This window comes from Artemia franciscana, chromosome 8 (assembly GCF_032884065.1).
Source record: "Artemia franciscana chromosome 8, ASM3288406v1, whole genome shotgun sequence".
NCBI classification, from domain to species: domain Eukaryota; kingdom Metazoa; phylum Arthropoda; class Branchiopoda; order Anostraca; family Artemiidae; genus Artemia; species Artemia franciscana.
The window spans coordinates 6910133-6933899 of record NC_088870.1 but is presented as its reverse complement, the minus strand read 5'-3'; the positions used below and the strand labels follow the sequence as shown (position 1 = coordinate 6933899).

At 36.4% G+C, this 23767-nt stretch overlaps 1 protein-coding gene across 2 annotated transcripts in view; it reads right to left on the bottom strand.

Moving 5' to 3' along the window:
* The window catches only part of LOC136029913 (actin-interacting protein 1-like), a 247574-nt gene that overhangs the window by 26105 nt on the left and 197702 nt on the right, over window positions 1–23767 (bottom strand). For both annotated transcript variants that reach the window (XM_065708425.1, XM_065708424.1), the window contains exon 11: window positions 19043–19193. In XM_065708425.1, the coding sequence (XP_065564497.1) occupies window positions 19043–19193 (151 nt within the window). The remainder of the gene's footprint in view (window positions 1–19042; window positions 19194–23767) is intronic.

Here is a 23767-nt window from a genome sequence, read left to right as displayed (position 1 = left end):
GGTTATTTCTCTGGAAATTATTTAGCAAATCTTGCTCCGTTTTTAAAGAGCTTCCGCACTTCAAAACCATTGTAAACCACTGTCATCACTGTAGCTTCCAATTTTCTAATCTCGGTTCGCAAACTTGTCTTCCTATTCTTCCAAACTGTTTTCAATTGTAAAAGAAAAACACCCTGGGGAATAGCTGGTTCTCCCTTTAAAATCTTAACTGCACCGTTTACTAATAATGCTTCTTAGGTAAGTGAACCTCTCCACTTGGTCGATCTTCTCATTATCCAGCATCAGCTCTTCCCCTTTACTTATTCCTAGTCTTGGCAACTTAGTCTTCCTAACACTAATTTCGAACCTATTCTAGCACCCAGAACTTGCAAAAGTTCTAAAAATTAAATTCATTTTGATAACCCTACAATTAGAATAAGAAAGGAGAGATATTGTTATAGCTTTAGAGAAACAGTTTACTGAGCAATGATAGAAGATACACCTATTAGATTAAACAAAATAGGAAAAGTTTAAGGATATAATAAAAAATCACTCTTAAAAGTAATAATAAAAACATATTGAAGGATATCACTGAAACATTAAGGAAGTGAACCTTTCAAATTGAATAGTAAATGTATTGATAAAATCAATGTCTGTGAAATTTTTTTTTTTACTAAACACTGCTAAAATTAAGCAATGTTTCTTAAAACAAACATAACTCATTTATTATTTATTATACCTAGATAAAATAAATCTAATTGCAAATTCCATTGTCAATAGATTAAAACAAGAAAACGAGGGTAATATCAGCCAGTGGACAGAAAAGAAGCGAAAAAAGACAAAAGCTGATATTTCCAGGACTAGAAATTTTTTTGGACTGAAGACGGCTTGGCGGAAGTCCTTGCCAAAATATCTGCTTTTATCCTTTTTGCTTCTTTTCTATCCACTGGCTGATATTACCCACGTTTTTTCGGTTATTATTTTTTTTCCTCCATATTTTTGTCTGTTTGTAATATGTAGTGCATAGTCAGCGTGGTCTTCGAATATGCTTAAATACATTAATAGTAATAAAAATATTAATAATATAAACAATTATAATTATAGTTATTGTAACAATATCAGAACGGCAATCAGAACGGCAATCAGAATGATCAGAATAGCGATCATGAATTCGACCGAGTAACATCTCCTTTCCTGGTGTGCGCTCATTATTCACGATTATCAATTTCAAGTGAATTGGATCTTGAATCTCACTAATAATGTTTATTTGAATACTGATTTCCCTGTTCAAGTAAGGATACTAATGGTATATTACTAAGAGACAGTTATCGGTTTACCTACTTAAGTAACGATACTAATGTAATATTACTGAACGATCAAGGCACGATGAGGATGAAGGTAGAAATTACAAATTTTTTTTTGACGTATTGATAGATAGATAGATAATTTACTGTAGCCCACCATCAAAACAACAACATGGCGGAGCATAAAGAAAAAAAAAGAAAAAGGCGAAATACAATATTTCAAGATTAAACGATTATAATACATTCATTATATACATTCATAGCTCATATATGACGTGCAACGGCAGGAAATCATAAAGGTGCTAAAGGGCACCTTTTCTAGCATTAATTTTCTGTTCTGCCACAGCTTCACGTGGATCTGGCATTGGATACTTACTCAACAGAAATGAGTTTTTCTCGAATAGCGATATGCGTATCAAAAACGTCAAATATCTACATAACGCGGACCTAACTTTCGGTCTCTCTGTTTCTGCGAACCATTCCCAAAGCGGGGAAAGGTAAAGGACATGTATCAGGTACTAGTTCAGCCTCAGTCTCAAATATAGCGCTGGCAACTTCAGCTGATGGCATCAAAATTGTGATTGGACTTGTAAGTGACAACGAAAAAAAAGAATAAGTTGAAAACAAACTTTAGTCCCCGGATGATCGAGTGGCTAAGTTAGAGAATATTTAAAGTGATTTCAGCAATCGTTGTCAAATAATGAGTCCCGCCTGGGTTCCTTTGAAAAAGAAAAAAAGATGCATTAAAGAGCTAAATAAAAGTTTTCATTGATGGTATTGTGAATCAGGGCACTGAAATTAATGTCACTGGCAACAGATTAGCTAAGCTTGAATTCGAAAAACTTGATAACAATCTGATATTGCGGAATGTCTTATGTGAAACAATATATGCTGCAAAAGAAATATTTGCGAGTTTTGTATCTTCAGGCCTTGAATTTGCCGCGGTGCCTGTTTTCAAAATCAATGAACGAAATATTCAGAAAAGATTCATCAAAGTCCAGGTACAAGATAAGGAGACGAAAGCGAATTAATTGAAGAACGCAAAGAAAGGCAAAAACACTCTCATCAATTTCCTATGCCTCCATTAGTGATGACACTCCCCCCGAAGTTCAGAAAATGCGGAAGAATCTCCTTGCAAAAAGGCAAAATTACGTGCACTCAGTTTTGATATTCGGGTCTCTAAAAGTCCCCCCAATTCTACATTTCAAATGTCCAAATGGCACGCTTGCAAAATACCTATGGACTGGCCCTATCCCTGAACTCACCCAACGGCCAAATTATTATCAGCGATCGAGTGCTGCTAATAAAATTGCGCCCCATTTTGAACATAACTTGGCTGGTGTTGACTGGTGTTGGCTGGTGTTGAGGTCGATTTGACACTCAGAATGAATCAACGGAGTGAAGAAATAATATAACATGATGGAACTTTTTTTTTACTCCCTCTGCTTGTTGATTATCAACAGATGAAGTATACATAATGGAGTGAAGTATATAGTTTTTCTAGTTTTTCCTTTTTCTTCAGTGTTTCACAGTTTTTTTCTCCCTTCTGCTTTCATTACATCCTTTCTTGCTTTGTACACGCTATTAGGGAAGTAAATAGTTTATAATTTTATTGGGTACTTAAGTATTATACGAGAAATACTCGAGACATTGCCCGGTTTTCATCCCGGTTAGGTTGCAATGTATAATGATAAAATATAGTGTCTTGCCATGGATAGCTATATTTTAATTAAATATTTAGTTGGTATTTAGGTTATGTATTTAATATATGGTATGCTTTATCCCCCCCCCCAAAGTGCAAATGTATAGCCCATATTTGTTTCTAAAATATTATATTTTTATCTTACTTAGGTATATTGCATTAGCTTTAACCAAACTTCTCTTTTCGAGTGTGTCTCGTATCAAACAGTTCGTGGTAACGAACTGTAGTAAGGAGCGATCCGGCTCAATAGGAACCAAAACTCTAAAAAATTGAATTTTGATATCAATAGCTACATCAAAAGAATCGCATTTTAATGCTGATTTTAAATATATAAGTTTCATCAAGTTTAGTCTTAGCCATCAAAAGTTACGAGCCTGAGAAAATTTGCCTTATTTAGGAAAATAGGGGGAAACACCCCCTAAAAGTCGTAGGATCTTAACGAAAATGACACCATCAGATTTAGCGTATCAGAGAACCCTACTGTAGAGGTTTCAAGCTCCTATCTACAAAAATGTGGAATTTTGCATTTTTTGCCAGAAGACAAATCACGGGTGCGTGTTTATTTGTTTGTTTTTTTTTTTTTTTTTTTTTTTTTTTTTTTCCCAGGGGTCATCGTATCGACCAAGTGGTCCTAGAATGTCGCAAGAGGGCTCATTCTAACGGAAATGAAAAGTTCTAGTGCCCTTTTTAAGTGACCAAAAAATTGGAGGGCATCTAGGCCCCCTCCCACGCTCATTTTTTTCCCAAAGTCAACGGATCAAAATTTTGAGATAGCCATTTTGTTTAGCATAGTCGAAAATCATAATAACTATGTTTTTGGGGATGACTTACTCCCCCACAGTCCCTGGGGGAGGGGTTGCAAGTTACAAACTTCAACCAGTGTTTACATATAATAATGGTTATTGGGAAGTGTACAGACGTTTTCATGGGGATTTTTTGGTTTGGGGGGTGGGGTTGATGGGAGAGGGCTTTGTGGGAGGCTCTTTCCTTTGAGGAATATGTCATGGGGGAAGAAAAATTCAATGAAAAGGGAGCAGGATTTTCTAGCATTACTATAAAAAAACAATGAAAAAATAAACATGAAAACGTTTTTTCAAATGAAAGTAAGGAATAGCATTGAAATTTAAAACGAACAGAGATTATTACGCATATGAGGGGTTCTAAAAATACTTTAGCATAAAGAGCGAGGTACTTAGGAGGAGATAAATACCTCGCCCTTTATGCTAAAATATTTTTAGTGATTTCAACTATTTATTCTACGGCCTTTTTGATTCAGGGGTCATTCTTAAAGAGTTGGGACAAAACTTACGATTTAGTGTAAAGAGCGAGGTATTAACGAGGGTACAAACCCCCTCGTACACATAATAAAAATATAAGAATATAAAAGTTTGTTACGTAAGTTAATTCTTAAGTTACGTATATTTTTTACTAATAAAAACGTTCGTTGAATATTAAAAGTTCTAGTAGCCTTTTTAAGTAACCGAAAAATTGGAGGGCAGCTAGGCCTCCTTCCCCACCCCTTATTTCTCAAAATCGTCTGATCAAAACTAAGAGAAAGCCATTTAGCCAAAAAAAAAATTAATATACTAATTTCATTTCAATAATTTATGTGCGGAGAGCCAAAATCAAACATGCATTAATTCAAAAACGTTCAGAAATTAAATAAAAAAAAACTAGTTTTTTTAACTGAAAGTAAGGAGCGACATTAAAACTTAAAACGAACAGAAATTACTCCGTATATGAAATGGGTTGTCCCCTCCGCGTCCCACGCTCTTTACGCTAAAGTTTGACTCTTTGCCACAATTCTACTTTTTAAAACAATTAAAAACTTTAGCGTAAAGAGCGTGGGACGCGGAGGGGACAACCCATTTCATATACGGAGTAATTTCTGTTCGTTTTAAGTTTTAATGTCGCTCCTTACTTTCAGTTAAAAAAACTAGTTTTTTTTTATTTAATAATACTTAAGTACCTTTTGTTGTATTGACTGAGTTCATGTTTAGCCAATTGCAAGTACCAAATACATAGCCAATATTTGTATCTATTCATTCATATTTTTTAATATCACGTCACTGTTTTAATTCTTTTCAGCACTTTCATTGTATCCAATAGAGTCATCATTTATTGCAATGCTTAGTTTCGTAATCTCGTCATTTCGTAATAGACTCATATCTCACCTGCTTTAATTTCAACAGGCTTCACACAAATCTATCTTGTTAAGATGTTCACTGGCCATTTGCCAAGATAAATAGTAAGGTATCATTTTTAATAGGGGTACGGCTAGGATCCGTTTATTCTATGTTTAATGCGTATTTGTTAACATGAGTAAGTTATTGTTTTTTGTAGCCCATTGTAGATGGCAATTGTCAATTTGACGCCCACCTTGATTTCATCAAGTGAATAATGATTAAATTTCCGGTGCCATTATTTTTCATATTTTCCTTCTACGCAAATTTTTCGATTATGTTGCGTGATATTCAAGTGAAATTTAATTAATTATAATTGCAATTAGTCTCTTTTTTCCCTCCTGTGTTCTATGCCCTTTCGTCTCATGTATTATTAAAGAAACAATTATTTTTTATTTTTATACAAGAAATTTGTTCAGTCTAACACTTTCCCAAATGAGCTGTTTCGTTCATAAGAATTTTGTTCCTCATTTCCAATTTTATATTTGTATCTGGAAAATTTCATAATTTGTTGGTAATATTTGTATCTGGAAAATTTCATAATTTGTTGGTAATATTTGCGCACCTTTAGGAAGTGAAAGGGACACGAAAGGTGTTACACGGTTAGAATGGTCATGCGCGCTGAGCGACTAAACCATAAGTAAATATTGTTTTGTTAATATTAGCGAAGTTAAGTTTGAGCTTCTTTTTCTTAGTTCATGAAGTAGTTAGACAACTGATAGGTGCATTTTACCTCAGTGTTTATCCTTGTCATAGATGGAGTCACTGTAAGACAGGGCTTGTAACTTAGTTATGGATAGTTTATTTCAATCTTCTTCAGTACCTCAGAAATTAAAGGAATTAGAAAGTAATAAAACAGATTTTGCGTGTAGATATAATGATATTTCGAGTGGAATTTCGGACCTTAGGTGCGGTATTCGCTTGAAGCTCGACGAAGGAAAATTATCTTTTACCATGTGAGATTGGTCCTATATGCCGTAAACCTGTCAATTTTTCAGTATTTTTCGTCTGAGTTGCGAAGGGCCAAATTGAAGTTACAGCTTTATAGAAGATTTAGCTAATATTTATGTTGGTCAGGTAATAGCCTTAACAGAGACATGACTTAATGATCATGATTCAGAGTGCTTGGTCTAGAGGGATATATTTAGACAAAAAATAGACAATTGCATCAACATGGGGGCCTTTAACGGAGCAATTTAACTATTTATCGGGAGATGGTGTTTGAAATACTTGTATTTCATCTTTGTTTAGGTGTCTATTATTGCTATTGAATAGTCCTCTACCGTCCTCCGACTTCCTCAAAAAATGAATTCTTTGAGCTTTTGGAGGAGCAGCTTGAGAAGTTGCCTGCGAATCTCCTGAGTTTTCTTGTGGGTGATCTAAACGTTGACCTGATTGAAATAAATGCAAAGAGCAGCTGACTATTGAATATTTTCGTACCATTTGGATTACTTCCATCAGTCAACATACCTACGAGGGTCACGGATACATCCACGACATGTATTGATAATATATTCTCCGATTTTAACCCTGATTCCCCCATGTGTTGTTGTTATTGAAACTTCTGAGCATTTTGGTGCTTCTAGACACGCTATTCCTCTAGGAAATAGTTGTAGGTTAAAGAATGAGTTCTCTTGGCATTATGTAAATAAAAAAATTCTCTTGTGGTATGAGAATGCTTTATCTCAAATGAATTGGGATAATATTTTATCAATTGCATCTAATATTGAGTAGAGTTTTAATTTGTTGCACCATATTATCCAAATTGGATCAGAAAAGCATTGTCAGAGGGAAAAGGACGGCGTAAGACAACCCCAAAGAAACCATGGGTTACAGCAGACCTTCTATAATTGAAGCGCATTGGAGACCAACTTTACAAAAAAAGATCAATCACACAATAAATGCGATTCAAATGATAGAATATATAATAATTATCGCAATGCTTTGAATCGATTATTAAGAAAAACAAAGAGAATTTTACCCGAGGAAGTTTGAGGAACTATCGAGATGTCCGGCAAAACATGGCGCATGATTAAAGAAGTACTTTAGCAGCCAACGAAAACGATCCCACTTGAAATAGTAAACTAAGAAGGTGAATGGCTAAAAAGTGCTGATTATGTCTCGGAGGTATTTGGAAATTACTTCTCAGCGGTAGGAAAGCGAGTTGTTGGAAGAATCTGTCCGATGTTAAATTATCCGAGCATTTTCGATTACGTTGGTCATTTTGGATCTGAGGTTTCAACGTATTTAGCACCTGTATCAGGTCATCTACAAAATGAAAAGTAATACCACTGGTAGTGATGTTATATCGTTACGAGTGGTTGAATTTATTCTGCCACTAATCCAGACACTCCTTTGTCCCTAATTAATTCTGCATTACAAGAGGGTTCCTTCCCGTCTAGTTTTAAAGCAGCTCGTGTGACTCATGTTCATAAGGGTGGTGAGACAAATAATTTAGGAAATTATAGGCCGATTTCTGTTCTTCCTGTGCTATCACGTGTTTTAGGGTAGTGCTTTACTGTCCGTCTTTATGTATATTTGAATTGTCGTAATGTGTTAAATCCTACCCAATTCGGATTTCGGCATGGTTATACCACAGAACAAGCGGCGGCCTATCTAAGCAGCGTAGCCAATCAAACGCTGGATGAAGGTAACAGGGTTTTAGCAATATTTTTAGGCATAATTAAAGCTTTCGACACAGTAGATCATCACTACGAGTTCTAAGTTCTCCTTTATTTATCGACGAATAACATTATGGAATAGTAATGGTAAAACAATTAATGATATAACAAGGTTTGAAGAATTTAGAAATGAAGTTAACGAGAAAATGTATTCTAATGACGAGTTTTGAATTAGTATTTGTCATTTTTATTTATATTTTATTTATAAATTTACGGACTAGTAATAATATGATAATTAGACTTGCGAAACCGGGGAGAAAGTTCCGCGGTAAATATTTTCGAAATTTATGATAGGCTCTCAGTGATAACGCAGGAGTGTAGTAAAGACTTTTCAAAGGAAGAACCAGTGCCCTTTCTGACCTTGCCAGTCATTAGTGGTTGAAGATCCACTCCTATCATTGCACTCTCGTCAAAATTTTTGGCTCGGCGATTACAGTCCCCTCCCCCGTCTTAGTTGATCTCCGCGGTTTTTTTTATTGATTCACCGAAGAATGGGCAAAGCTGTAAAAGGTGTATTTATTTGCTCTGATTTTAGAATTAGCAAAAACAGGAACAGTTCAGTGCAGTAAATGCTCTCAGTAGCTACACATCAAATGTACCAATATAACAGTTGGGGACATTAAGCCCAACCTGACTGGCTTTGCCTCTCCTATTAGGCAGCAAGTGTCCTCCTTAGTCCCGTGCCCACAAACAGTTTTAAGTCAAACCCTGACGTTACTGTAAACCTAACTTTCAGTAAAGCGAAAACAACCAAAGTTAATCTAACGTGTGTTCGAGGCACCAGAAACAGTATACCCGGGTCAAGTTCTAAAGTTTCGAGTGCCCCTTCATGTGCTAACTGTGTCAGGCTCAATCAGGAAGTAGCCTATCTTCGTGATACCGTTCGTAAGAACAGCGAAGTGATAGCTGAGAAAGATTCAAAAGCTTCAAACATTGAAGATGAACTAAAAAAAAAATCTCAGCTGAGTCGAGAACTTCCTATCAGAAAGTGACCAAACCATGAATCTTCCCGACTTCAGTCGAAAATTGCCCTTCGACAGGCTCGCATAGCTAAAATGGAGCATGAGTTGACTTCTTTTTGCGAAAACCAGTGCTCCCTCAGTAATCAAGTAAAACACTGATTGAAGACTCGCTCATAAGTGGTACAGCAATAAATCAACTAAATGACCAACGACATAGTCACAAAATAAAAAAAAGCAATCTCAGAGCAATCGTCCGTCATATTTTCCGGAAGGTAGACACTAACAAGAAAGTAAATCATAATTGCAGTTCCACTACTGGGTCTGCCACGAGAAATATATCGTTTGCCTATATATATATATATACATATATATATATATATATATATATATATATATATATATATATATATATATATATATATATATATATATCTATCTATATATCTATCTATATATCTATATATATAAAAATAAGTTGTCTGTCTGTGGATCTGTGGATCAGGTGACGTCATGTTTCTGTGTCGGCTGACGTCATGAAATTAGTTGTCAGGTGACGTCATGTTTCTGTGTCGGCTGACGTCATGAAATTAGTTGTCGTCATTTTTGCTTTGACGGTGACGTCATTCAAGTTATATAAGACATATGTTCACGTAGAAATCTATTAATGTTTAAGTTTACAATGACTGATGAAGATGCTCAAAGAGTCTATGCCAAAAAACTTGCTGCTGATAGTTCCTCGGCACGCTTTCTTTTCTGACTTTCTCTATCAGCAGCAAGTTTTTTGGCATAGACTCTTTGAGCATCTTCATCAGTCATTGTAAACTTAAACATTAATAGATTTCTACGTGAACATATGTCTTATATAACTTGAATGACGTCACCGTCAAAGCAAAAATGACGGCAACTAATTTCATGACTTAATTTCAGAACTTAATTTCTGTGTTGACTGACGTCATGAAATTAGTTGTCGTCATTTTTGTTATGACGATGCTTAGTATATTGTAAAACACATTAATTTGGTTAATAATATACCATTTAAAACACCAAAATGAACATGCTGGAGTAGTCACTCGGTGAGAGAGGGTGTCAGAACGGAGAATGAAGGTCCCAGGTTCAAATCCTGGTTAGGCTAAAAAAGGTAAAAATCTAAAAACTAAAAAAAAAAAACTGAAAAAACTAAAAAAGGCAAAAACTACAAAAAAAACTAAAAACTAATAAAAAAAAATTAAGAATAAAAAAAAAGAAAAAAAAAAGATAAAAACTAAAAAAAAGTAAAAAGAAAAAACGAAAAAAAACTAAAAAAGCTAAAAAAAAAGGTAAAAACCAATAAAAAACTGAAAAGAAAAAACGGAATAAAACTATAAAAATTGTCATCTAAAAAACTAAAAAAAACTAAAAAAGGTAAAAACTAAAAGAACTAAAAAGAAAAAAAAACTAGAAAAAGGACAAAAACTGAAAAATAAAGGAGAAAAAGAAAACTAAAAAAATATAAATAAAAATAAAAAAAACTAAAAAGATAAAAACTTCAAAAAAAACTAAAAAGAAAAAAGAAAAAAACTAAAAAACCTAAAAAAAGGTCAAAACCAATAAAAAAAAAACTAAAAGGAAAAAAAGGGAAAAAAATAAAAATTTATTTCATCATATACCAATTCAAAAACGAATGTATACCGGGATGACGACCGGGACACAGGGAATATAAATGACACAACTACAACGGGGGCGCCGGGGGGCACAGGGGGATATAAATGACGACCGGGACACCGGGACACAAGGAATATAAATGACGCCCGGGACACTCAAAGAGAAATCAGAGACTGGGACACCGGGACACAAATGACGACCGGGACACAGGGAATATAAATGACGACCGGGACACAGGGACATAACTACAAAGGGGACGCCGGGGTGCACAGGGGGATATATAAATGACGATGGCGACTCAGGGAATGGTCGATTAGCAATCACCATCAACAAAGCTCAAGGGCAATCATTAGAATCATGAGGTATAGATCTGAATACGGATTGTTTTCCCATTGACCATTATATGTTGCATGTTCAAGAGTCGGTAAACCTGACAATCTATTTATATGCACAGACAATGGGACAGCAAAGAATGTTGTATATTCGCAAGTTTTACGTAGTTAAAAACTATATATATATATATATATATATATATATATATATATATATATATATATATATATATATATATATATATATATATCTATCTATATTCACAGGTGGGACATAGGGACACAACTACAATGGCGCGTAACTAATATGGCGCGTAACGACTTACGCGCGCGGGGGGGCTTGGGGGGGGGGCGCGAAGCCCCCCCACTAACTAGGTGTTGGGGTCGCGCGAAGCGCCACCCCAACAGGTAGTATATATATAAAAATAAGTTGTCTGTCTGTCGAGTGACGTCATGTTTGTCCGCATATGACGTCTGAATTATTTCATCATATGCCAATTCAAAAACAAGAGTATTCAAGCCGATGTAGCTGAGTTGGTAACGAGTTATGTTCCAGGTTCTAGTTTCGAGAGGTTCCAGGTTCGAACCTTGACTTTAGAATTAATACAAAAGAATAAAAAAAACTAAAAAAAGGTAAAAACTACAAAAAACTAAAAAGCTAAAAAAATGTAAAAAACTAAAAACTAAAAAAGAAAAAAAACTAAACAAAAAGTAAAAACTACAAAAAAAACTAAAAAGAAAAAAAAATGAAAACTAATAAAAAACTAAAAAAGCTAAAAACCTAAAAAAACTAAACACTAAAAAAGATAAAAACTAAAAACAGAAAAGAAGGAAACAAACCAAAAAATTATTTCATCATATACCAACTCAAAAACGAATGTATATACAGACCGGGACACCGGGACGCAAATGATGACCGGGACTCAGGGAATATAAATGACGACCGGGACACTCAAAGAGAAATTACAGACTGGGACACCGGGACACAAATGACGACCGGGACACAGGGAATATACACGACCGGGACACAGAGACAAACTACAACGGGGATGCCGGGGGCACAGGGGGATATATAAATGACGACGGGGACACAGAGAATGTTCGATTAGCAATCACCATCAACAAAGCTCAAGGGCAATCATTAGAATCATGAGGTATAGATCTGAATACGGATTGTTTTTCCCATGGACAAATATATGTTGCATGTTCAAGAGTCGGTATACCTGACAATCTATTTATATGCACAGACAATGGGACAGCGGAGAATGTTGTATATTCGCAAGTTTTACGTAGTTAAAAACATATATATATATATATATATATATATATATATATATATATATATATATATATATATATATATATATATATATATATATCTATCTATATTCACAGGTGGGACACAACAACACAACTACAATGGCGCGTAAAGACTTACGCGCGCGGGGGGGCTTGGGGAGAGAGAGAGAAAGAGAGAGAGAGAGAGAGAGAGAGAGAGAGAGAGAGAGAGAGAGAGAGAGAGAGAGAGAGAGAGAGAGAGAGAGAGAGAGAGAGAGAGAGAGAGAGAGAGAGAGAGAGAGAGAGAGAGAGAGAGAGCGAGAGAGCGAGAGAGAGAGAGAGAGAGAGAGCGAGAGAGCGAGAGAGAGAGAGAGAGAGAGAGAGAGAGAGAGAGAGAGAGAGAGAGAGAGAGAGAGGGGAGAGAGAGAGAGAGAGAGGGAGAGATAGACTGATTTATGCGGAAATGTCTAAAATAGGGGTATATTTTACTCTAGTTAACAAGTACAGCACTTACGAGCGAGTCTTCAATCAGCTTTTTTTATTTGAGTACTGAGGGACTTCATTTTATAAATGTTTGACTTTCCTTTTTTATAGAGATCCTTAACCCGAAAAATGGAGCAAAATTTCTGATCTGATAACTTTTATCTAATTATCGTTGAAATAATTTGAGGCTGAAGATACTATGTGTTTCCGGATGTTTAGTGACCCTCTCACCTTTTTGCGACATTCTAGTGTTGTAATTATGAGCATTGATAAGCCCAATGCGTATATGTTTAAGAGTACAAAGCCGGACAGTAGGAACATGCGCATGAGAAGGGGAGTCAAGCTCACGGCCCTCAAAAACCTGCAACTTCTGAGAATCATGTAGCTTACAGCCCGACACAATGGTCAAGAAAAAAAAATATTAACTATTATAATTGGAAAAGAGGCAACAACCAATGTAACCTACAAACCAGCCAATGCCAATCCTGTATCAGTGCCGCGCCTAGGATTTTTATTGGTGGGAGGGAGGGGTATCAAAAGAATTTTTATTGCGAGGGGGATACCGATATTTTTTTCGAGGCAGACGGGCTAAGCTTTTTTACCCACGTTTTTATACCCGATTTACAAGTCAGAGAAATATTTCGGGGACAGGGAGGGGTTCGAACCCGGTAACCACCCAAGCCCCCTGGATACGACCCTGCTGTAAATTGGTTTGTAATTTTTTAAATTTTGCTTTACATATTTTAACTTTTTCACATTCAGTAAAAATATTCGTATATTAGAAGGTTCTTTTTAAGCTCCTAGCTAGATCCTATTATCGTTTTCTGAAAAAAATTATAGAGTTTTCCGAAATACAGAAAATGCTGCACGGTGGCCTATTTGACAATGTCATCATAAAGACATTTTTAGTCGTAGTGCTAAGACTATTGGCAAGTAGTGAAGTGTAAAGTGGTGGCAAGTTATGCTCGGGGTGTGGCCGCGCCTCAAAAACGAATGTCTACCATATATAGATACAATAATTTATAAATATAACTAGCTGTCGGGGTGGCGCTTCGCGCCACCCCCGCACGCGTAAGTCGTTACGAGCCATTGTAGTTGTGTCCCTGTGTACCTGTGTACCTGTGAATATAGATAGATATATGTTTTTAACTACGTAAAACTTGCGAATATACAACATTCTTCGCTGTCCCATTGTCTGTGCATATAAATAGATTGTCAGGTGTACTGACTCTTGAACATGCAACATATAATTGTCCATGGGAAAAACAATCCGTATTCAGATCTATACCTCATTATTCTAATGATTGCCCTTGAGCTTTGTTGATGGTGATTGCTAATCGAACATTCCCTGTGTCACCGTCGTCATTTATATATCCCCCTGTGCCCCTAGGCGTCCCCGTTGTAGTTGTGTCCCTGTCGTCATTTATATTCCCTGTGTCCCGGTGTCCCAGTCTGTAATTTCTCTTTGAGTGTCCCGGTCGTCATTTATATTCCCTGTGTCCCGGTCTGTAATTTCTCTTCGAACATTCCCTGTGTCCCGGTCGTCATTTATATTCCCTGTGTCCCGGTCGTGATTTGTGTCCCGGTGTCCCAGTCTGTAATTTCTCTTTGAGTGTCCCGGTCGTCATTTATATTCCCTGTGTCTCGGTGTCCCGGTCGTCATTTGTGTCCCGGTCTGTAATTTCATCAATTGACAAACATGACGTCAGTCGACAAACAACTTCATGACGACATACAGCTCAATCCTTATAATGACGTCAGTCGAAAAACATGACGTCAGTCGACACACAAACATGACGTTAGTCAACAGACACACACAAACAAACAACTTATTTTTATATGTATACTAGCTGTTGGGGTGGCGCTTCACGCCACCCCAACACCTAGTTGGTGGGGCGCTTCGCGCCCCCCCCAAGCCCCCCCGCGCGCGTAAGTCGTTACGCGCCATATTAGTTACGTGCCATTGTAGTTGTGTCCCACCTGTGAATATAGATAGATTTATATATGTGTTTCAAACTACGTAAAAATTGCGAATATACAACATTCTTGGCTTTCCCACTACAGGGAGCTTCCCGTTTCCAATTGCCAGCAATTGATCTGAAAATGTTTGACCAGAGTCATCGTTTTGCAATCGGACACGCATATTTGTAGTTAATTTTAATATTTTTACGTGTGCCCATAAATTAGAATTTTTCAGGCAAGCATTCATTTCGTCTGCAGGAGTTAAACTACGTAAAAATTGCGAATATACAACATTCTTGACTTTCCCATTGTCTGTGCATATACAAAGCCGTATGTACTAATAATGACGTCATATGCAAACGCTCTTTTTACAAACAAACAAACATGCATACACACAACTCGTTTTTATATAGATAGATAGATAGATAGATACAATACAAATTAACTGCGTAAAACTTGCGAATATACAACATTCTTCGCTGTCCAATTGTCGCTGCATATAAATAGATTGTCAGGTTTACCGACCCTCGAACATGCAACGTACAATTGTCCATGGGAAAAACAATCAGTATTAAGATCTATACCACATTTTTCTAATGATTGACCTTGAGCTTTGTTAATGGTGATTGCAAATGCTAATCGAATTGGGAATTGCAATCTTTTAAATTGAAAAGGCAGATCCGTTGGAATCATGGGAATGCGAGGAATAAGAACAGCCTCACCCTCAAAAGGCCCTGTCAAGATTGTGACCTCTATTAGGTTTTCCATTGTTTTTTTTTACGGCAAGTCGCGTGCCATTGCAAAGCTTTGGTGGGTTGATATTTCTTAAAAGTATTATTGGTACGCCTATTTTTAGTTGTAGCACGTGTGGTGGAAACCCTGAAAGATCTATGGAATTTAAAAATTCAGATGGATAATTAACCGCTTCATTTGGTTCCAAAACTGTGTCGACTGACTTGTAAAGGACTGCCTGGTCTAGAATCTTGGTCAAAACAATATTGTTGATTTCGTGGATGTCTATATTTTTGGGTGCGAGAATCGCTCTTTCACTTAGCCATTTATTATTGTTATAATTTTTTAAAATATTCGGAAATACTTTTTCAATCAATTCATTTTTGGACGTCACTAAATTACAGAAATCAGCAGGTAGTTGTATACGTCCTGAAATTGAGTCTACTGGGAGCTTTCCGTTTCCAATTGCCAGCAATTGATCTGAAAATGTTTAACCAGAGTCATCGTTTTGCAATCGGACACGCATATTTGTAGTTAATTTTAATATTTTTACGTGTGCCCATAAATTAGAATTTTTCAGGCAAGCATTCATTTCGTCTGCAGGAGTTGATCTAGGTATTATAGGTAATGTTTGCCTGAAATCTCCCGCAAGCAATATTAATGTGCTGCCAAAGGGTTTCGACTTCCCTCTCAAATCTTTCAAGCATTGATCCAGAGCCTCGAGCGATTTTTTGTGTGCCATTGTGCACTCATCCCAAATAATAAGTTTGCATTGCTGCAATACTTTACCCATCCCAGATGATTTGGAAATATTGCACGTGGGAGTTTCTGTAGAATGCAAATTGAGAGGCAATTTCAAAGCGGAATGAGCAGTTCTTCCACCAGGCAGCAATGTTGCGGCTATTCCGGACGACGCAATTGCCAACGCTATATCATTTTTTGATCAAATTGATGCCAGAATCAGTTTTATCACAAACGTTTTACCAGTACCTCCTGGCGCATCCAAAAAGAAAATTTCTCCAACGTTGTTATCGACACAATGCATTATCGTATCATAAATGTCTTTTTGTTCCGACATTAACTTGGAAATGTTATTTTGTACATACGACAATAGATCACTCGTACTGTAACTTTGTTCACGATCCAATTCTACACATGTCGAAACAGCAGCGATACGGTTAGGTGAAGGCATTCCCAAATCCTGAAGAGGTTTGTTTGCCATACGTACGCACAAATCTTCTATAATAACTAAAGTGTAGTTATAAATTTCTGATGTAAAATCAAAAGTCATATCTGACGTCTCTAACTGTTTTCGATGGAGTATATCTTCGGACATTTTTGACTTATATTTTTCCCATAACTCTGTAGGAGCTGATGGAGAGCAAGTTGTTAAAATGATGCGAAACAATGCACGAATTTGACTTGGGGTTGACGTTTCGCACGCGTCATTGATGCAGTTATCCCAGTGTTGGTCATTCTTCAATAAATTCAGAGCTTGGCATGCACTACGGTAAGTGTCATGTATAGTACCGTTTACAGTTCTCAAATACTCAAAGGATGTCGGACCGGGTACATTCACCAAAAGCAGGCGTAGAAAGAAGCATTCATGTTGATTGGGGTGAACGGTGTAGAGTCTTCCTATCGTGGTATCTTTGAAGATGGTAGGTTGGCCGTCGACTGACTGGCTTCACTATGAAATACATATCGCCGAACTTTTGTTTTTTTAACTAAAATCTGGTAGGCATTGATGACCTTATCCAAGTCAAAATCCCAAACCCAATCATCATCGCTATCATTTTAAGTTTTGATATGTTTTGACTCTCGCTGTCCAGGTGGATCTTCATCTAACTGCGCGGTTTTGCGTTCTTTAGCCTCAAGCCTGTTTCCTTGCTGTTCTTTTGATTCTTCGGCACGCTTTCTTTTCTGACTTTCTCTATCAGCAGCAAGCATTTTGGCATAGACTCTTTGAGCATCTTCATCGGCTTTTGCCATTGTAAGTTCATCAGTCATTGTAAACTTAAACATTAATAGATTTCTACGTGAACATATGTCTTAAATATCTTGAATGACGTCACCGTCAAAGCAAAATTGACGACAACTAATTTCATGACTCCAGTCAACACAGAAACATGACGTCACCTGATCCACACATCCACAGACAGACTACTTATTTTTATATGTATATATAGATGTACTGTTTTATTACAATAGCTGTGAACTTTACTAAATAACTTGTTATTTGAAGATCAAGGGTTTCTGAAAATAAGCTTTCACTTTCAAACCTCCGTGAATGAGGTATGACTGAAGTGTAAGTTCCAAATGTTCTTGTCCTTATAAAGTAAACAGATACTTTTCCCTCTCAGAATAAAAAGACTTTCTAGGGTACAGTACAGGCGAGTAGTTCTGGATCAATCTCGGAAGGAGGTCCTCCTTTCCGTGCGTAGATATGACTATAAAAGTAAATGAAACCAATCTAACTATGTTTGTTGATCTAGTAGAACATGATGTTTTAAACAGTAGTCCAAATGAAGATGAAGTGGGTAATATCATTTGCTTTAGTAACATCACCCCCGAAATATTAAGTGTATGATTTCATCAAATACTAATCTCATATCACCCAGGTTATCATCATAAGTGACTCGAAAAGTCAATTACTCGCCTTTTTTTATCGTCTTTCGGTGTTTCGTCTGGTCTTAGTACTGTTTATTTCACTGCTTTTTATCTGCTTTTTTGCTCAACCGCAGAAGTTTTAATCGCGATGCAAGGAGTTTCTGCAGCATCCTTTAACAACCTTTCCTTTACTAAAACAAATTATGATAAAAATATTTTATCTTAATTACTTTATTAATAATTTACATTTTTTACTTCCGTGCATTGTAGGATACATTATTCCCAATAATTTCCGGTTTATTCCCAGTAACCAAAAAACCTAAAGAATGTTATACTAGTGTCTAAAGTACACGCAATATGAGACATTTTGAAGGGCAATTTCTCCCCCCTCCTGATTAAAAAATGATACACTTCATGACCCAAAGAATGGAACGAATTCAGCGTGAATGACAGTTTACATCCGATAAGCTATACATATATATATATATATATATATATATCTATATACTAGGTGTTGGGGTCGCTCTTTACAATCCCTCGCTCTTTACGCTAAAGTTTGACTCTTTGTCACAATTCTGCTTTTTAAAACAATTAAACAGTTTTTCACTATTTACAGTTATAACAGTTAATACAGTTAATATAAACAGTTAAACATAATATAAACTATAAACAGTTAAAACAGTTTTTCACTATTTTAAAAAGTAGAGTTGAGAGAAAGAGTCAAACTTTAGCGTGAAGAGCGGTGCGTTGATGAGGAAGCAGCCCCTTTCATATACGAAGTAATTTCTGTTCGTTTTAAGTTTTAATGTCGCTCCTTACTTTCAGTTAAAAAAACTTGTTTTTTTATTTAATTTTCATCTGGAACGGCCATGAAGATTACTCTATCTTTGAAATACTTGAGAATGATTAGGATATTACGTATTTCCGGTGACCCTCTCATCTTGCTGCGACATTGTTTTTTGACAAAGTTCTACATTTCATATCTTTTCCCTAAATATATTTAAACCTAAAACATTCGAAGACGTACAAAAGGAATTGTATCCCATTTTTGGGCAATAATCCAAGATTCGAACAATAAAACATTTCTAGATTCACAGAACCTTAGAAGAAAACCTGTGCCCAAGGAAGGACAACACTCTATTCAAATCCTTAATTTAAAAAAAAGAAAAAAACAAATATAACAAACGACTCACTTTTAATGATCAAGTGCTTCGATGGCTTCTCTACACTCCAGATGATTAGTACGCAATCAAGTCCGCCACTCGCCACGAATAGAGAGTTTGGTGACCAAGCAATTGAATTCACTTTGGCAGAATGGAAGCCCCATTCATCTCGCCAAGCAAGCTAAGATTAATAAAATGTATACGTACAAATAAAGGGTTGCAAGCCAAAGGTGTGGCCAGGGGCATGGCCTGTAACCTAGGGCCCATTTTCACAAGGATCGGAGAAGATCATATGTTCGCCTTCCATCTTCGTTAAAACAACCGTTTGTTCAACAAAAGGGTGTGTTTTCTATCCAGATCTGCTATGGTCTCAAGACAGACTTGAACTAAAGCTACATCAAGATCAACAACAGATGGACAAGAGGAGTAGGGAAGCTAAAGAAGAGGAGGAGGAAGGAAGCAAAAACATAATTTGTTCGAACAAAATCAAGCACGAAAAGACAGGTTCACGAATGCGCACGATTGTCATTCAGCTCTTATCCTCGTGAAAACGGGCCCCATGTTTACGAATGAGTAAATAATCCATACAATGTCCAATACTACAATATGTCCAATATTACATACAATGGTCGTATAAATAACCGTATGCAAGCCAGGGGCAAAGCCCGTAATCTACCCCGCGTTCAGTAAGGTTAGTAGAATTATTTTTTGTAATTTTTTAGCGTTCAATAGGCAATTGTAACTATCGACTTGCGTTTACTAGTGCTTATTGAAAACTATTGAATCGACTATTTGATTATTGTGCTTCGGAGCTCAATTTCGCAGCTGTGCGTCGCAGCTGTTATTTGTTCTTATCTAGATAGAAAATTCAAGATGCATTAATCTATCATAATAAATGAAATACCTCCTTGTAAAAATTTTTTCTTAAAAACCATTATGCGAACGAATTTTTTCTTACTTTAATGTTTTTTTATGCGAACACATTTTTTTTTTCGCTTCAACTATAAAGTTTATTTTTTTCGCTTCAACTATAATTTTGATTCTTCTTTTAATTTTCATATTGCTCGCGTAGAATTAATTTTGCTTTCCAACCGGCGATCAACAGATGAAAGTAAATGCACCGATTCAAAAAATGGTTACAATTAATTACTATAAGTTATATTGAACAAGAGGTTAATAAATAGTCCTTACAGTGTCCTACAAATAATTGTCCATAGGGCGTCTAAAAATGTTTTCATTTTACCAATTTTGCACAAAAGATTTTTATTGGCCTGTAAAAGGAAGAGGAAAGATGTTTTGGATTGCAACTTGAAACATCTCGACAAACAAATCCTTTGCAATACGTAATTATAAAGATCAACAACCCTAAATCGCCATTTTCCACCCCTCGTACAAACTATACAAACTCTGAATTATTTGTCTATATTATTTTTTCTATTGTTTGGTAAATGACGACTTATACTTATTGACGACATGACTGCCTGTCCATGGATTATTCTTTATGGTTGATTGTGTGTGGCTATGCTGTTTGACCTATGTGATTGTATGGATGAGTAGGGTTAAGGCCTCATTCAAGTGCTGGTCTAGATTAATCACTAATTTAGGAAAACAGTCTTCCTTTTCTCCTTCTGTCTCTCTTTTTTTTTTTTGTGTTTGTGCTGTTGCATTGGTGATTTCTCTTTTCATGATATGCCATTTTTCTTTAATATTGGTTTTACAGATTTAATCTTATAGTGTAATCTGTAGGGTATAATCTTACACCCTTACAGTGTTGCGCTTAACCTTTCGTCTCAAAATTAATAATTTCCTGCAATAAATTAAAATTCCACATCTGTGGTCTGGGAGCAGAGCCATTGAATCATTGACATTCTCATTTATCTACATATGGTGCTTCACATAATAGTGCAAGTCATGCAACCTTGAGGTTAAACTTTTGTTTCCTATTCTCATACCCACTTTTATAGTTATCTCTGCCCTATTTTCTCCTCTCTTTTTGCACATTCTTTATTCTGTACCTTCGTGTTTCATAGGGCATATTTTTCTTTGTGAAGTAGCTCAGACAGGTACCTCAACTATCCTTCCAGCAAATTTTCCTTTGTGAAAAATTAGTCTGGTAAGAACCTAGGACATCTTCCTAAAATACATTTTACATACATCCCAGTATTTATTATACATGTATTAGGACAGATGCCTGTAAAATATTTTATGTGGCCTACAGTTTGATTCTCAGCAAATAATCGACTAGAACAGAAACTGGGACAGCTCCTCATATAACAGGGCCAGTTTTCCCGCTATATCTGGAGCTTTAAAATTTTACATAAATTTTCTTTTCTTATGCCACAATCTATTCTTATGCCATGGTGGCAGACAAAGCAGAAATTTGAAATAACAAAAAAACGCAGAGTGGAGACCTCAGATATTTTTTTTTTTTTTTTTCTATTTTTTATTTTTTTATTTTTTTTTTTTAGGAAACTTTGGAACAAACGAGATGAAAATAAGACAGAGTAGTTGCAGCAGGTCGAGTACAATTTCACTTTACTTTACGTACAGTGCTTTACGGTTGTATTTACTCATTTTAGCAACGATTTCTGAATACCCAGTCTGGAGATTAAACTTGGCATGATTTGTAATCGAGATTCCATACTCGACAAAAGATATAGAAACATTTTTACAACTAGGTGGAGATCTAGAAGAAGACGTAAAATTAAAAGAGAATAACTCAAACTCATCAATTCAGAAAAAAACTTATCAACTCAAAGTTGTCAATTCAGGAAAAGTTCAATAGTGGAAAAAGAAGAAGCAACAAAAATAGAATCAGAAAGCCCCTTCCATGTACGACTAATTATAATAATGTCATCCGCGTAAGTTTAGTATGAGACATTAGAATTTTCTAAAAAGCCTTTAGTTGGTACACTATGCAATACATTAGACACACACAGTTTAAAAATAAAGGGACATAACCCCCTCCCCCTTGCATTACGCCTTGACTTGCGTGAATTAGAGTATTTAAACAAAAACTGGCACTAGTTTTAAGACGGAGAAAATAATTCCCATGCCAGTCAAATATTTTCTTTGCCCTTCAGTTTGATTCTCTGCACCAAGAGTTAACCTGGAACATTTTTTTAAATTCATGCTAATGAGTAGGGCTAAAATATGGCAAGATTTACGGGGCTAGAGTTCCTACCTGAAGGTCCATTCCATTGAGGTTCCAATGCAACTGAACCTTAATGCATCTGACCCCAGGTGCTACTGAATCCCCGTTTAACTGAACCCCAATAAAACTCAATCCCCTGCAACAGAACCCTCGTGTAACTGAGCCCTGGTTTAACCGAACCTCGTGCAACCAAACCCTCGTGCAACTCAACCCCCACTTGACTTAGCCCTCTTGCAACTCGACTAAAAATTTACCAAGGACATCAAAATAAAACGTGCTTTGCTCCCTGGACCCATCTTGGGCCTATTACTACAGCGGTTTTCTATACTTTCTATTTTAGTTCTTTCATAATTATGAAGTTTTTAGGACAGTACCACCCTTTCGTCAGTGTTGCCACGTCGAACTGTGAAAATCAATAAGCAATACTGATTAGCTAAATTTTGCAACTTTTTTTGGCTTTCAAAATTCAAGCATAACAATCTTTTGGTTCCCATAGGAATTTACACCTTTAAAGGATAACTTAGCGCAGACAGTTACCAAAAGCTGCAGGGCTGAAGGCTCTTTTCATTGTTCTTGATTGAGTTCCTTCTTCACCCAGAGTTCCAAGATTTCCGGTTTCCAAGATTTCTGCTTCCCCTTCCAACCCTCTATGTCCCTGGATCCGATTCGAATTGAAAATGGAGCATCTGATATATAAGATTCTTCTATATATCTAGTTTCATTAAGATCCGATCACCCATTCGCGAGATACCTCGATTTTTACGTTTTCCAAGAATTCCGGTTCCCCCCTCCAACTCCCTTCAATGTCACACGATCTGGTCGGGATTTAAAATGATAGTTCTAAAGCACAATATCCTTCTAGATATCAAATTTCATTAAGATCTGCTCACCCGTTTGTAAGTTACAAACACCTCTTTTTTTTCTAATTTTCCGAATTACCCCCCCCCCCCCCCCAGCAAAAAGAGAGCGGAGAGAAACTCCACCAAAGAGAGCGGATCCGATCCGATTATGTCAGTCACCTATCTTGGACTTATGCTTATTCTTTCCACCAAGTTTCATCCTGATCTCTCCGCTTTAAGCGTCTTCCAAGATTTCCGCCCCCCCCCCTATTGACATTGGATCTAGTAGGAATTTAAAATAAGAGATGTGAGTTTCGAGATCCTTATAAATATGAAGTTTCATGAAGATCCGATCACTCCTTCGTAAGTTAAAAATACGTAATTTTTCTAATTGTTCAAAATTAACCCTCCCCTCCCCTAACTCCCCCAAATAGAGCGGATCCTTTCCGATTATGTCAATCCCGTATCTAGGAATTCTGCTTATTTTTCCCACCAAGTTTCATCCCGTTCCCTCCACTCTAAGCGTTTTCCAAGATTTTAGGTCCCCCCTGCTTCCCCCTTACTGGATCCGGTCAGGATTTAAAATAAGAGCTCTGAGACATGATATCCTTCCAGAAATCAAATCTCATTAAGATCCGATTACTCATTCGTAAGTTAAAAATACCTCATTTTTAAAATTTTTCGGAATTAACCCTCCTCCCCCCAACTCCCCTCAAGAGAGCAGATCCGTTCCGGCTATGTCAATCGCGTATCTGGGACTTA